Source organism: Eptatretus burgeri, chromosome 2 (genome assembly GCF_056783735.1).
Source record: "Eptatretus burgeri isolate ZD-2024b chromosome 2, Ebu_testis_v1, whole genome shotgun sequence".
NCBI classification, from domain to species: domain Eukaryota; kingdom Metazoa; phylum Chordata; class Myxini; order Myxiniformes; family Myxinidae; genus Eptatretus; species Eptatretus burgeri.
Genome location: NC_140962.1, coordinates 36201848 through 36218285, shown reverse-complemented (window position 1 = coordinate 36218285; position 16438 = coordinate 36201848). Strand labels below are relative to the sequence as shown.

Genomic DNA, 16438 nt, shown 5'->3' with positions numbered 1-16438 from the left:
AACGATCAAACTGTCAGCAACCGTCAGGAGCTATCAGGAGTTGCAACCAATGGTCAGGAGCTATTAGAAGCTGTAACCAATGGTCAGGAGCTATTAGAAGCTGTAACCAACGGTCAGGAGATGTAACCAATGGTCACGAGCTCTCAGGAGCTACAACCAATGGTCAGGAGCTTTTAGGAGCTGTAACCAATGGTCAGTAGCTGTCAAAAGCTGTAACCAACGGTCAGGAGCTATAAGGAACTATCAGGAGCTGTCACCAACTGGAAGGAGCTATCACCAGCTATCAGGAAGGTGACCCTCCCATCCTTTTTATAGGCGACTTGCCTATTGGTGCATCGCTGCACGTGACCTCCAACCGTCAATCCCCACGATCATTCCTTCCCCACCATCGAACAAGATGCAACTCCCAATTAACACAGGCCTGCCTTACGACGCCATGTTCGGGGCGCTGGACAAATGCCAGAAAGCAACCATTTTCCAGAATTACTGAGCAAAAATGTGAAGCACTCACAAAGCGTCAATGGCAACCATCACCTCCCCGTTCAGCCCGACACGAACAAGAGCCAGCCAGCTTCCATTGAGCTGCCGAATGGGGTGTCAAACATCCATGGAAAAAAGGTGGGTGTCAAACGTCGATGAAAGAGAGGTGGGTGTCAAACGTCAATGGAAAAAGGTGGATGTCTGAGTTGAATGATCCACAGCCACGTCTGACCGTCAGAATAAACTGTCCAGGAAAAGCTTGTGGTGTGGTTTTAATCAAATGTCCTGTAAGTCCAAAGTGTAAATAAATCGTCTATTTTCAAGCCAATGTGGTCCTGATGGAGATGGAATAGAATGAGTATCCGTTGGGCTAACGGCTATCTCTCGCGTGCCCGAACGGTAAATATCGCTCATGTGGAAAATGAAAACTGACATAAAATCATATGTCATGAACGTGTCGTAAAGAGGAAAAGGTTATCCCATAAGGAAGAAAGCGAACCTGTTCTATACCCTTCTCCAACACATCAAAGAGTTAATAATACATTTCTGTATCAGCACTTTGTTTATACTGTACTATATCACATACCACTGTTTGCATTTGCCTCATGTTGTGTTATTTTTCTTCAGTTTGAAAATTTATCAGTGATTATGTTGAAAAGATGAACAACTATTATAACTGAACTGTTTATTATTACAATTGTTCTTAATTATTATAATATAGGATATTGCCTGTTGGGCTGACCGGATGGCCGAGAGGTATGCACACTGGCTTCTAAGCTGTTTAGCCTGGGTTTAAATCCAGACCCAGCTATGAACCGTCATGTTGGTGTTTTGCTGGCAAGATTTTTCATCAATGTTTGTGCCGTCCCTTGGATGGAGGTTAAACTGACATCCTGTATATCGGCATAAATTAGTGGATGTGAAAGATTCCACGGTGTGCTTTATGAAGATTTGTTGAGTTATTGGAAACACCATGAACAAATTACAAATTCCTACCATAACTACTCCAGTGAAGGCAATGGCAAACCACCCAGTATAACCCTTGCTAAGAAACTGCTTCAGCATTACTGAATCTGCCTTTGGGTGGAACTCTAGAATACAAATACGAATATTACCTTTGTCAAGAAAAATAGTTGTTTGCAAGTTAAAAAGTCCATATAAATGTGTGACGCCACATTCAGCCAATGGAAAAGTTAATTACAGTACATTGGCTTCCCCATGTTTATCAAATGGGAAAGGAGTTTCTCATCACCACTCATAAATATTCATCTCTGATGGCAGTAGCAATTGTGATTCACACAGCAAGCATGCATAACCCAGATTGCTTTGTGAAAATATTGTAAGAAGGTGCCATCTTAATCGCTCTCCATCTTATGAAACTCACTTTTTGAAAGGTCTGTTTGAAGATCATTTTCTGAGACATCAGGTCTATAAATTGTCAAACGGTGGATTTTCTGCAATATCTACTGACTTAATGTAATTTGAAACGTTAAGCGATCTTAAAACACTTCATTTTGAAATTGATCTGATGCCATCTTTATCATTTTAGACCTAATGAAAAGATTACCTGCTTTGCTTGTAGCAGTTCCACAAAACTCGATTTGCAAGGTGCCAGTGTCAATGGTGTCAACTGCTCACCCGTTTGTCATAAGCTGTGCCCAACTTATTTGAGGTTGCTCTTCATCCACCCACTGCTCATTCCTGGTAAATTCATTGCAGGGACAGCTGTTAACTGATGTCGTGCTCAAGGCCAATGGATGTGAATTTCCTTGCCACCGTGTTGTCCTCGCCGCTTCCTCTCCATACTTCCGCGCAATGTTTGAATATCAGATGCAGGAGAGCCAAGAGAACTACATCGAGATTAACGATGTTAACGCAGGTGCCCTTGAGCTTCTACTGAACTTTGTGTACACAGGGCGTATACAAATCTCTGTTGAGAATGTCCAGAGCCTGCTCGAGACGTCAAGCCTCTTTCAGGTATTTCAAATGTTCATGAATGTAAAATATATATGAATGACAGTGAAGCATTGTATTGACGTTATAACAAGAAAATTGCACCAAACATATAAAAAGTTGAAGTTGGTAAAATGTTCGTTGAACTTATGATTTAAATGCTTGCTCAAACCCTGATATCAAGTGAGTCTGTCAGGCCATAATATACCCCCAGGAAAGTAATATTGTTGGTTAGGATCGTAATGTCTCGTTGCTGGTAAATCTTTGCAACAGATATCATGGAACAAGGCATTTGGGCAGCTGGTTTGTCATTCGTATTATTTCGTATGCAGCCTGTGGCTGCTGGTTGCATCATTCCTGGGAGAACGGCTATGCCACTGATACTGTGCTCCCTGTTCCAAATAAGCTGGTTCTCATTTTGCCAACCTCGGAAGGATGACAGGCTGAGTCAACACACTTGGTGTGAGGTAACGCCACAAACAGAGGCCCAAACTCAAGAACCTGAAGATCATAAGCCAGTTAACCTTAACCGTTAAGCCAACACCAGACTTGGTTTGTCATTGTCTGCTCCAGAGTGGCAATTTATATTCAGATTGAACTACATCAGGAAATTAATTCAGCACTAGATTATTTTGTTGGTAAACATTTTGCGTCTGCATGACTGCAGATTGGACAACTGATGCACAACTCTTCGCTCGCACTACTCAAGTTGACACTTGTCAGGATTCAATTTTATTGGTCATTTGCAATGACAAGAATGATGTTCAGATTACCATTTTCCAAAGCTAAATAGCCTACTTGGCTCCTAAAATTTTACTGCATGCTTCTAATTTACGTGTCTCATCATATGCTTATGATGAAATTATAGTTACAGTGTTGAATTCATGGATCTGAGATTTTATGTGAGCCTCTTCCGTTCTGTTCGGGGTGGGTTCCCAGGAGCTTTCAAAGATCCTTGCATTTGCTAATGCATCTCAACTTGATTCCTTTGTGAATTGTAAACTAATAACCGTTAACATCCACAATTCGATGCTGACAAAACAAAACTAAATTCGAAACGATGGAAAAATACTTGGGAAGCTCAACAAGGCCCTGTTTGACAGAACTTTACTAACTGTTCAGAAAGTCATGGCTTTGCCAAGCATTTGAGGGCTTCCACTGACCTGGCCTACACGACAAGAAAGGCCTTGGTAGATGGGTTCCACATACATAGCACTCAAAAAATAAATATTAAGGATATGTTGCTTTTATAAAAAATTTTATCAAAAGAAATTAAATGAAAGAGCTAGCTATAAAATCTGGTCAAACTCTTACTCTAATATCACTGATCTCATAATAGGGGGTGTCAAAGACTCAATGAATGCGATGATCAACTTGTGTCGTGCATCAAAATCTGTGAATTGAGGGGTCATGGATTTATAAATGAGATGTTCATACAAGGAAGGGAGATATAGGTTCAACAGGTAATGTGAAAAGAGCTCCTTTTCTGACAACTAACGATTCTTCCATCCAAGTTGGCTTTGTATAAGATAACCTTCTGTTTAAGTTGCTTCCATAATGTAGTGGTTATCACACCTGCTTTCCATACTGGAGGCCTTGGGTTCAATCCCCAGTGGAACCCTATTTCGTTTTAGACTCAGAGGTATAATTTGGGGTGCTGAAGAAAAGGAAGAGGGTTAAGTATTATTTAATAAATGGCTCAAAAAGATCCACTCGGTGAAGGCTCACGATATGAAATAGACGATTGAAAGCCACATCGGATTATAATTAAAATTTATTTGTACCTTACTCTCCAAGCTGGCAGAATGTGTTTTTGTTTTTTTAGATATCTTTGTCAGGTGTTTCAAAACATTGGGATAACTTGCTGTCATCATCTGGAATAAGGAAAGTCAAATTTGTAAACACCACTGATTATTTTTTCTAAATTTAAGTGAGTAGCTGTCATGCTTAAATTACAGTCTTATCATTGTGGACTACATAAACATTGTGAGAGCTGTCAGGTTTAGATATCCAGGTGTGTGTGCTCCATTATCAATCAGCTTGTGGAGTGCTCGTCAAGTCGCTTAAGCACCCAGCGAAGCACTCCTATGAAGCGGTTAATGAGGAATGGCTGGTTTGGCAAGCGATATCAAGATGATTGGTAATGGAACACATCCTTGCAGTGCTGTGAGCTCTTGCGTAATGACCCTTATATTGTTCCCTCACTTTGAATCTAATTTACATACAGTGAGAATCAAACCCACAAGGAGACTGCTCAAAGGCGAGGATGGTCCTCTACTGACCGATCCCACAGCCTTTGTTGGAAACTGAGACAGTTATTCCATTTATTCCAACAACCATATTTATATATTTTTTTCTCGCACTGTTAATACCTATTTCCTCAATTTTTCACTTCCTATCATTTTGCCTTCCAGCTGCAAAGTGTTCTGGATGCCAGCACTCGTTTTCTCGAGGGCCAGTTGGATGTTGAGAATGTTCTTGGTATCCATCGATTTTCCATTGCTCACAGCCTCGCAGGGCTGACTGCCCAATCCCGTTCTTTTGCATTGGATACATTTCCAGCTGTTTCAATGCAGCAGGAATTTTTGGAACTTCAGCTTAATGAGCTCCAGGAGTTATTGTCAAGCGATGACTTGCATGTCGAGAGTGAAGAGGTCGTTTTTGAGGTGATATTCATAAATTATCCTTTTCATTTAACTCACTTTATCAACATTTGTTTTGCATTGACATGTGCACAATATTTTTGACATCAATGCTTTATCTTCTAATGCCACCTATATTCTTACATGCACATCTATTTATCCAATGTGCCCTCTTAATTAAAACGAGCTCAAATGAGCTAAGATCCTCGTCCTCTTAATGATGACGTCATAGAAACGAATATGACGTCATTGTGATGTATCAGGTTTGCGATAAATTATCTGTGCTAATGCCCGGCTTGATTCCCGCAAACAAAATTCAAACAGCTTGCCTAGTTTCGGAGATAATGGTATAGGCGATTTCCATTAGTAGCGATATTATGACGTCAACTTTTTTCCTCGGAAGTATTTCCAAAATTGGAGATGGTTACTGCCTGCACGTCGGCTTTCTGCATATACATGGCAAGTTTCACGAAGATCCGATAATTTTTTCGGCGATTTCCTTTAGCGGAGATATTTTGACGTCATAACTTTTTTTTCATAGGAGGAATTTTCAAAATCGGAGATGGTTACTGTCTGTGCAGGGTATTTTTACATATATATGCCAAGTTTCAGGAAGTTTTGATGAAAACTGTAGGCTGTGAAACAAAAAAGTCCACAAGAACAACAACATGAGTAAGACTTAGAGATCCTCCACGAGGATCTAAAAACATATTTTGACACGAGGTCAAGGCTCCATAAAGCATGAGGTGACAGAGGGTACAAAGCATCACTGATGGTGGTGCAGTGGAATGACACGTGGATGCAAGCCTGGGTTTGAATCCTGACCCAGCTATAAACCATCATCCTGGTGTTTCACAAGCAAGGTGATTCATCAATGTGTGTGCTATCCTTTGAATGGACATTAAACTGGACATTCCGTCTGCCAGGATTAATTAATGGACTTTAAAGACCTCACGGTGTCCTTCATGAAAGGTATAAGAGCTATCGCCGGCACTATGGACAAATTCCAAAGTTCTGCCATAACTACTGCTGAAAGAGGGATATAAAACTGTTCAGCCTGACCCCTGGCTGAGGAACTGTTTCAGCAGAACCAACCCTCTGAACCAGAGTTCAATACATCGGATTGGACATGAGTACAAATTCTGTTAAAACGCTTTAAGATAGTGATTTCAACAAGTTGGTTCCATAGTGTTGTGATTATCACACCTGCTTTATATGCAGAGGACCCTGGGTTTGATCCCCAGTGGAACCACTTCTTGTTTTTTTCAGACTTGGTGGTGTAATAATTACATCCTGCTCTGACTCTGGGAGGTGGGCAGTTTGAATATGACCCTGTTCGAACCATAACAAAAAAAAATTTGAAATGGTTCGTGCTGCCTCCTTGCTGAACCCTCAGCATTTAAAAAGGATACAGCATAGACAAACAGCCATACGTTGGCAGCCATTGCACAGGGAATTAATGGACCGAATGTACTCTTCCTGTGTTGAAGTTCCTTGTCGGGGAACTCATTTTTATACCAATTTAATACAATATAGTCCTGAAGCCTCAAGGAGTATTCCAATAACGTTTGAGAAGTGTCTGTTTCAGTGTGTTTGTTTGTTTGACCCCAATGCACCCTGAACCACTGGAGCCAATGAGTGGAAAACTGCTGGTTGTATTTGAGGTGCGCAGGTGAAGGGTTTTAGGGGGTAAAATAGATTTTAACAGCACCAAAAGTTCAGGAAACACTGCGATTTTGTCTTTGTAAAAAGGTATGGTATAACAGCACCTTTGGTGAGAGTGGGTATTACAAGTCATACTCAAAATACTGCATTTCTTGGAGAATTATCCCATCTGTAATTCTGGGGGAATTAGCCCGTTTGTAAATCTGGGGGATTTAACTCGCACACAATTCTGGGGGAACTAACCCATCTGCAAGAACAGGTTCTTCATTAGTATATTCAGAAAATCAGAAATAATGAAAGAGATGTTTTTTTTTAATAAGAAGGCTCATGGAAGAGAACAACAGGGTCCAGGGCATAACACAGAGGAAGTGGGTGTGGTTCTCCCAGCATGAGGTGACAATTAGTTGGACAGCCTGAAAGACTTACGGGAAGAACACAAGACAACAGAAACCGGAGTCTGTTCCACAGGTGAGAGAAAAGAGAGAGATCAAGGCCTGAAGATGATCATCAAGCTTCAACTTTGGAAAGAAAACCAGATGTTGTTTTCTGGAAGAAATCCGGGGTTAATGCAGGTCGAAAGAAAGAGCAGCGTGCAAGTGGAGAATGGTCAGAAGTGAGGTTACAGAAAACTGAGAGTCCACCAACCTGCCTGCAATTTGTGAGAAATAGGCCTTCATACCCAACCTCTTGCCAGGAAAAAGCAATAATCTGAAAAGAAGGCCTCCAGAGAAGCAAGAGGAGAAGCAGCTGCAATAACCCAAAGTGGAGAGGCATACTCCATAGTTCTTTAGATAAATGCTTTCTACACAGTGATGAGCTCTGTGTGGCTCACAATGGGATTGCCTGTGTGGTTAATGCTGATGCATCAGGAAGCCTTAGAGGCCAGTTTGGAGATACAGTAGACTAGGCGCAAGTCGTCATCATCGGGACCGAGAAAAAAAGTGACGACTTAGAAATGTGACGACTTACGCATATGCGAACATTCATGATGACTGTGGGGTGAAGGATGAAGTCGCGCGTGGCCTGGACACATATGTGTGAGAGCCGGCTATTGTACCAAAAGGAAAACACAATCCTCGGGGCATAGGTGGGGGTTCAATGGTGAGTTGGAAAGTGATCAAGCAAAAGATGGAATTCATGAATCACTCTATCAAAAGTAAAGATAATGAACAACTGTGAGACAACTCGTATACCATCGGTGATGGTATGGTGACAAATTACACGACACACAGTCATCGTGGTGATGATTACCACTCAATACCAATGTGTAAGTGAGTGTGGTAATGTACAAAACAAGCCAATATAAAACCATGATCGGACTTAAACACGAAGCTCAATCGATCCTTTACTCCTTCACGAAGTAATCCGTTATGTTTGACTGCCTCAAACTCTTGGGAATCTGGTGCATGAGAAAGGACTCAAACCGGTCATTGTATTCCATGATGTTTTTCTGGGCAATCCTCCACCGAAAGACAGTATCGGCGAATCCATGCTGCCTCATTCGCTGCACTTCTTGACCTTGCCGATTCCCCACCTCACTTTGAATCTGTCTATCCAGTGCATCGGCAAGGTCTCGGCATCATCATGCCCGAGGTCCGCAGCGAATTGACGTGCCTTCAGCAGCAACATTTCACCGTCCAACCGAATATTTGGCTGAGCCGACATTTATCGAAACCAGATGATGAGCGCGTCATCGACATCTTCAAAGGGCACACATTTCACGCGTTTCACACTTACCACCGGCCTCGCGATCTTCTCCACTTGTCCAAATATCTTGCCCTTATTCTTCAAGATATTGTTCAATGTCTGCCGTTTGATGTCCAACTTCTCAGCTATGGCTGTTTTCATCAGTGCGTTTGCCTCGCAAAACTGGATAATGTCGTATTTTTCTTGGTAGGTTTTAGTTGTAAGCTTACGCTTCGTCGGCATTGTCCTGCCTGCAGTGCAATCAACGTGTGTACGCAGTTATAAATAGCCTATCACTGACGGTGTAAACCAATGAGCGAGCATCATGATTCCATGAAATCAGGCTTCTCGCGAGGCAGCAGTTCCATGTGACGAGTGAGGAGTGGTAATTTACTTGAGTTTCCATTACGTGGGAAAGGACAACATCTGACTACTTAGACGAAGTGACGACTTAGAGATGACGACTTACAGAGGGATGACCCTTTATTCAAAGGGACTTAACATGAGATAAATTCGGGACTTTTTGACGCTGCCGACTTTGGGGAAGTGACGAGTTACACGCTGCCGACTTACGCCTAGTCTACTGTATGTTCCTCCCAGGATAGATTGGGAATTACTGTTGGACTCTGCTATTCGCGGGGGAGACGTTCCTGGAAAATGCCGCGAATTGCGAATCCTAGAATAGCGGGGGCATTGTTTCAATGGAAAAAGGGGGATAGTTTCCCGGTGGTAAGTGATTCATGAGGCAAAAATCGTAAATCCAGTGAAAAACCACAAAAAGTGAAAAAAACCATGAATACCCTCACAATAATGCGAAAATCTGTGATTACACCCGTGAAAAACCACAAAAATGCAAAAAACAACATGAATACATGAAGCACAGGGCCGCAAATGTCGAAGCAGGTCACATTTTATAAACCGTGAATATGTGGGGTCCGCAAATTACGAATCTGCCAATAGTGGGGTCCGACATTATTTTAAGGCTTGAGGGCTCCAGGGATTCCATCTCTTCCAGAGGTTGGCCAAAAAAGTAAACTGTGGGATTTGACAGCAAATCCTTATGAAGAGACAAAATAAGAACTTGGGACTATGTTGAAAGACATGTTCCACATAGCTGATGAACGACATTTCTCAACACCTGCAGACAGGGATGCCTTGATGTCTGCCTCCGAGAAGCATGGTATACTGCACCAGGTGCAGTCATCAGCAAATGGTGCAATGGATTTTACAGGGAGGCTAAGAGGTCGCTGAAAAGAAGGTTGGTTCGAAAACGCTGCCTTGCGGTACAACCACCTCAACAGGAAGATCCCGAGATGGAATACTTTCAAGAGCAACCCGTTTTTACTGCTTGTGGAGGAAATGTGATGACCATTCAAGGAAGGCCAGTTGAAATGACTGACAGATGATTGTAAAATAAAGCTGGGTGCCAGACACTATTAAAGGATCGAGAGATGTCCAATGAGATGATCCTCACCTCATTTTTGAGATTTAGCCTTTTCATCCATTGTTGAGTTAAAAAATATGGAACATGTCCGTGGTTGAAAATCTGGGTTATCAACATCTAACATAACTTTTTCAATATATTCAATCAGGAAAGAAACATTTTCTGCAACATGCACAGTTATAATATTGTTACGGCTGTGGAAATTCGCAGAACACCATAAAGGTCCTGAGTTAGTTTTGCCGATAAGTCCATGTTCAGTTAGATTTCCCCACCGTTGTTTAATGGGATTTATCTGTGTGGACAGGGCTGTGATCTTTGAGATAGCCGTTTTTCTTTCACTATCGTTATTTTGGACCACCACCACCAACATCGCTCTCAAACAACCGCTTCAGACCCACCGTCCTTCCACCACCACAACCACACGCGCCTCTCAACAAACCACGCCATCCTGATCACCTCAACCACCACGCCAACCACAATTACGCCAATCACCTAACCACCTTCCCCGCTACGCCCACTACCGATCACCTTCTCCACAACCCCGCTGCAATCCTCTCCGCTTATAAAACCGTCTCTACCAAGGAAAAGGAACAAGGGATTCCAATAACGCCATGAAAAATAAGAAGGTATTCCGATGGCGCGCGGATTTTTCCGCCTGTTTTTCCCGCACAAGGGGAGGAGCGAGGCATTGAAAGTGGAAAACGCTTCCTTCTGGAAGTTTCCCGCATGTTCTGGAAGGAGGGCAGGGCGAGAGCGGAGGGGCGGAGCGTGGGGAATATAAGGGCACGCAGAGCGCCAAGTCTTCTTCTTTTTCTTCTTCTCCTCTTCTCTCCTCGTGGTCTTGGTGGTCTTCGTCTGTGGAGAAGCGGTCCGTGGGGCGACCCGTTCGTTGGAGCTTGCAGTCGGTGGAGAGTCCGGGCGTCGCGAAGGAGACGCGGACTGGAGGCGCAGCTCTGCCAGCGGTGTCGCGCGAACCTGCACGCTCGTGTGAGGAGATTCGGAGAGAGCTCGCCGGCCACGCGGAAGGCCCGAGCTCAGGCGCGGCTACGCTAACTGCCATGGGGACGGGACGTCGAGGCTCATACCACAAGGCACAACGAGGGTGCCACAAGGCACAACGAGGTAACCTGCAACGGTCTCGTGGGACTCGTTTTGTCTGCCAAGTCCCACGCCATAAAGGTCTACGGGCCCAGCCTGACCCCATTGCCTTTGATGGGGTCTTTTCCTTTTCTTTTGAATGAATGTTGTAGCGCAGAGTCCCGTAAGTAAAACTGTGTAAGTGACTGTACATTGATAATTGCTTATAGACGGTGTAGCACTTTGTCTTGCCCGCGTGCCGTGCCGCATTCATTGCTTTTTCAGTATACGTGCATGTTGGTGTTTTTGAATACCTGCATGACTGCAAGATTGTTCCTGTATACGTGTGTAGTTGTAATAAATGTGCTGATTTAAATGTTAACCCGTTCGTCGTGTCCTCTTTCCCTTATTGAAATGCCATCTTGCATTGCGGAATATTAGTTGGGTTTTCAATACCCGATAAATAGAATCGGATCCGGCGAGGTCGGGCGATAATACCCGCTCGGTTATCTCAGAACGGAACGGACCGCTTGAGCGGTTCGCGTCCAAACAGGCCTCCGCCGAGGTACGGTCCCTCGGAAGGTTACCCGCGCGAGTACTTAGGTATATCGATATTCGGCTATTGACCCTATTTCGCGTGGGTAGAACACGGACTGGGCCGTGGTGGGATTAAGAACCCACCCGTGACTGGTTTCCGGCATTGTTCCGGAAAGTCACGACTGAATTGCTCGTTCGGTGGGCGAACCGGCCGCTATTAGTTGACACGGTCACTCGCACGCCGGACGGGTGCAGATTCGTAACAATATATTGAAATATGCTTTTAAAAGTTTGGACAAATGTGTGTATCTCCTTCCAATAATCTGAGAGTGAGAGAGAGAGAGAGAGAGAATGGGTGGGGGGGGAGAGAGAGAGAGAGAGAGAATGGGGGGGGGAGAGAGAGAGAGGTGGGGGTTCAAGCCAGGTGTCACAGTTTTATGATGCATGATTACAGAATATATCAACAAACAAGGTTAACGGTTTTGCTTCCATCTGTGTGTCTTAATTTAAATATTTATGATTGATAAAATCTGAAATGTAGCATTCACAATAAATGGAAACAAATACATTCCAAATAAACTAAAAAGCCCATCAAACCTACAGTTCACACACAACACGAACAACTCGCTGCCAATTACAACCTACACTATTCATTTCAAATAATGTATCGGACCAGGTTCTCACATTATTCTTCCCTAACAGGCACTGATGCGCTGGGTCCACTGTGCACCCAAAACTCGCATCACTCATCTGAGCACAGTACTAGCAACAGTGCGGTTACCTCTGCTTCATCCGGCCTATTTAGTCAAGGCTGTAGAAGGAGATGCACTCATTCGGGGAGCACCAGAATGTTTTCCACTTCTTCAGGAGGCCCGACGGCATCATGTGCTGGGAAAGGAAGTCGAATCGCCTCGCACTCAACCACGAAGGTCTTTCTCACCAACTCGCACGTCTTCATGTCATGTCATTGCCTTACTGTGTCACTGAACTACAACCTATTTTCAATTCCCTTTCCCATAATTCTGTAAATCTTGATTAGATTATTCTGTTCCCGCTCCTCATCCTCATGTAATTGTGTGGAGTGACACAGCTCTTCTCTTCTCTTCTCTCCCTATTTATCTCTTTCTATCTCATAAGCAGTGACATCCATTTCTCCATGTTCATATACAGCACCATCAGAAAGTATTCACACCCCTTATCTTTTTTCACATTTTGTTTTGTTACATCCTGAATTTAAAATGGATTAAATTAAGATATTTTGTCACCGATCTCGACACAATACCCCATAATGACAAAGTGAAAACGTGGATTTAGAAATTTTTACAAGTTAATTTAAAATGAAAAGCTGAAATGTCTTGCATCAATAAGTATTCAGCCCCTTTGCTATGACACTCCAAATTGAGCTCAGGTGCATCCAATTTCCTTTGATCATCCATGACATGTCTCCACAACTTTATTGGAGTCCACCTGTGGTCAACTCGATTGATTGGATATGATTTAGAAAGACGCACACTGTTCCATCTAATGTCCCACAGTTGACGGTGCATGTGAGAGCACAAACTCGACCATGAAGTCCAAGGAACTGTCCGTAGAACTCTGAGATGGAATTGTGAGGACGCATAGATCTGGAAAAGGGTATAAAACAATTTCTGGAGTGTTGAAAGTTCCCAAGAGCAAAGTGAGCTCCATCATTCGGTTATGAAATGAATATGGAACTACCCAGAGTCTTCCTAGAGCTTGCCGTCCAACCAAACTGAGCAACCGGGCAAGAAGGACTTTGGTCAGGGAGGTGACCAAGAACCCAATGACCACTCTGACAGAATTACAGAGTTCCTTGGCTGAGATGGGAGAACCTGCCAGAATGCCAACAGTCTCTGCAGCACTTCACAAATCTCGGAACAAGAATGTGAAAGTCCTTGAGTGGCCCAGCCAAATCCCAGACTTGAATTCCATTGAGAATCTGTAGAAAGACTTGAAGATTGCTGTTCACTGATGCTCCCCATCCAACTTGACATAGCTTAAGCAAACCTGCAAGGAAGAGTTCTACAGACAGTTCCTTGGACTTCATCATCGTGTTTCAGCTCTGCCATACACCGTCAACTGTGGGACGTTCTATTTTACAAATTACAAATATATTACAAATTCACTCTGTATCTTGTCTTTATATGTGTTATTCGAAATTCAAACTCACATTTCTTGGACGTTCATACCTCGTTTCTAAGTTTGAAACTTTAATATCCTGGAACCAGATCAAGCTGCAATGAAGCTTTATGTTGTCATTTAGCATGGCAGAACCCTGAGGCGCATATCATTACATTATTCTCGTGTGCTAAATTCCACATTATCGAAATCACGATATATAGTGAACAAATTGAATCTCTATGTTATCGTTACTTCCGGAGTTATGCAACTTTTTGTTCACCAAGAAAAAGTAGTAAACTCCAAATGATGACTCTCCTTATACATGGAGAAATCTGATCATTATTTCAACTCGTCATACCTGCTTCCTCTCGGAGCGAGAGTATTTGTTTTCAAATATTTTCTCACTTTCCCACCTTGACATTGTTTCCCTCCCGCAATACCCTGCTCCGTCCAGGAGTAGGGAGTGGGGTTCAACCACTTGCACTATTCCACGTACACAGGCGAAAATCGCAAGTCATCTCCACCCTGACAGGGAAAGGGGCAGAGATTTATTTAATACCTATGACCTGACCCTGGGTACCCCCAAGCACGATTGTAAAATTTGATCGAGAATGGCACAACCGTGTCGTAAGGAACAGACATATACACATTACCTTATTAACTTATTTTATATAGTAGGATAAAAAGCAATCCAAAATGACTTAATTTTTGGTTAAAAACCCATTTTAACGCACTTGTTAAGATTATGCCTGCATCTTTATTTTTCGAACACACACCAAACATGACTGATGTAAGTGAAGGAGTTCCATTGTTGTTCTACCCTTTGGCAAATAAGGAAATTGTTTTGTTGTCATGCACTCAGATAAATTACAGAACAAAAACTTCCACTTAACACAAAACAAACTTTTTCTTTCTTTCTTTCTTTCTTTTTTTTTTTACATGTTGCTAAAGGTCAGTTGCTTCACACATATCTTTATGAATGAAAAATAAGGCACAGCAACACAACTTGGCACATACTGATGCAATAAGAGGCATAACTTATCAACGTGGAGCTCTTTGTTTGTGCACTAAATATTGACCATCACATCAATATGAACCTTCACTTCCTTATCTTCAATATTCCGTTGGGAATCAAAAAATACCAAGCCATGCCTTCTAAGCCACTTACATCTGTTACAATTTAATTTTTAAAACATTTTGATTTTTAAAGTCACCAAAGACATTCATTCAAAAGTCTTCGGCAGACGTTTAGCAAAAGCATTCTGCCCATCTTTATTTCAGCAGCAATATTCTGGTTTTACCAGTTTGTCTTTTACTCATTTGAATGAGTGAATCCCCTGCAGTCGCAAATATGAAGGCATGTAATACTAGAGTAGGGGAAAAGAAGGAGTGAGGGGGGGGAGCTCAGAAATAATTACATTTTTTCATTCATTGACACATTTATTGACAATAATACTCCTTCACTTTTGTATTCATTCATGTCGCAGAATGAGAGTGTGCGGGCTCGCACGTGATTTCATGACATCCAATTAGTCATGCATGCCCATCCAACAAGCATAGCCTCAGTCCTTTCTTTCCCTTTAAAAGCTACCAGATTATTTTACTCAGAAATAAATATCTTAACAAAACGACATGTCCTATGCAAAATCCCTCAAGGTGCCACTTCAAGCAGTGGAGTTTGCACTCATGTCAGGGTCAATGGAGCTGTTGAATCCATCCATCCATTGGGACCACACTCTGTGCAGAGCGTTGATGCTGCCTAAGCAGTCTCCTTGGCTATTGGGCACAATCCTGGACAAGTCGCCACTTTGACACAGGATACCAGGAAACTGGCACTCATTTTGCCGACCTCGGAAGGATGACAGGCTGAGTCAACCCCACCTGGTATTAATTCAACAGCTGAGTGGGATTTGAACTCAGGACCCGAGGATCCCAAGCCCACCACCCTAACCATGAAGCCAACACCAGGCATAGCTGTCAAACGCAGCTTGTAATGACTTTGAATGGCAAAAGAAAATCATAGTCCAGCCCATGGGGAAATGGTACCCCTTTATTTAGGAACCCCAGCCCTTCACTTTAGAAACAAATCTGAGGTTAGGTTCCTGGTTCCTTCTGATCTCTCATTTTTGGGATTGCCTCTGTAACTATTAGGATCCGGTGATTTGGACGTTGACTTTCTTTGCATTTGTGATCGCATTTCGAAACACATTTGTGGGTGATGCATTTCAGATTTGCAAGTTGCAAAGAGGTTGTGGTTGTGGTTGGCGGTTGCGAAAGAATGGGAGGTTTTAACTTTCCCTATATGGATTGCTTTGAGCCTCTCTCTGGGTCCTGGAAATCTCTGTTGAAACTTCCGGAATTTGCAAAATCTGAATATGCCGTTTGTGCTCTCCGAAATGACATCCTCATCTCTGGTAAGCCTTGTTGTAGCCACATTCCACTCCTCATGTATTGCTCATTGATAGGCCCTTCCTATTTGTCAAAGCTTCACCCACAATGGTCTCCAAACTAAAAATAGATTTCCCTTATAACATTCCTCACTTTCCCACCTTGGTCATTGTGCTATAGTCACCAAACATCCTTTGTACTTCACTTTCCTGTGCTTCACCTTACACATCACCTGATGTTTTGAATCGTTCTCACCTATTCTCATTAAGGTGGTCGCTTGAACTGCAATAATGTGTGGTTGTATAAAGTCCATTTTAATTCCTGGATGCGTGCGGCACCTCTCATCACGGGTCGCTGGAGGCATAAGATGGCTACTCTGCATGGAAAGGTGAGATCATGTAACATTACACCCAAAGCCACAGAG

General features: G+C 42.8%; 1 protein-coding gene across 3 annotated transcripts in view; it reads left to right on the top strand.

Annotated features, from left to right (window-relative positions):
• Positions 1 to 16438, top strand: part of KLHL24 (kelch like family member 24) — a 59305-nt gene that overhangs the window by 36659 nt on the left and 6208 nt on the right. For all 3 annotated transcript variants that reach the window (XM_085867768.1, XM_085867762.1, XM_085867764.1), the window contains exons 3-7: positions 2200 to 2457; positions 4848 to 5099; positions 12187 to 12413; positions 15856 to 16040; positions 16284 to 16402. In XM_085867768.1, coding sequence (XP_085723894.1) covers positions 2200 to 2457; positions 4848 to 5099; positions 12187 to 12413; positions 15856 to 16040; positions 16284 to 16402 — 1041 coding nt within the window. The remainder of the gene's footprint in view (positions 1 to 2199; positions 2458 to 4847; positions 5100 to 12186; positions 12414 to 15855; positions 16041 to 16283; positions 16403 to 16438) is intronic.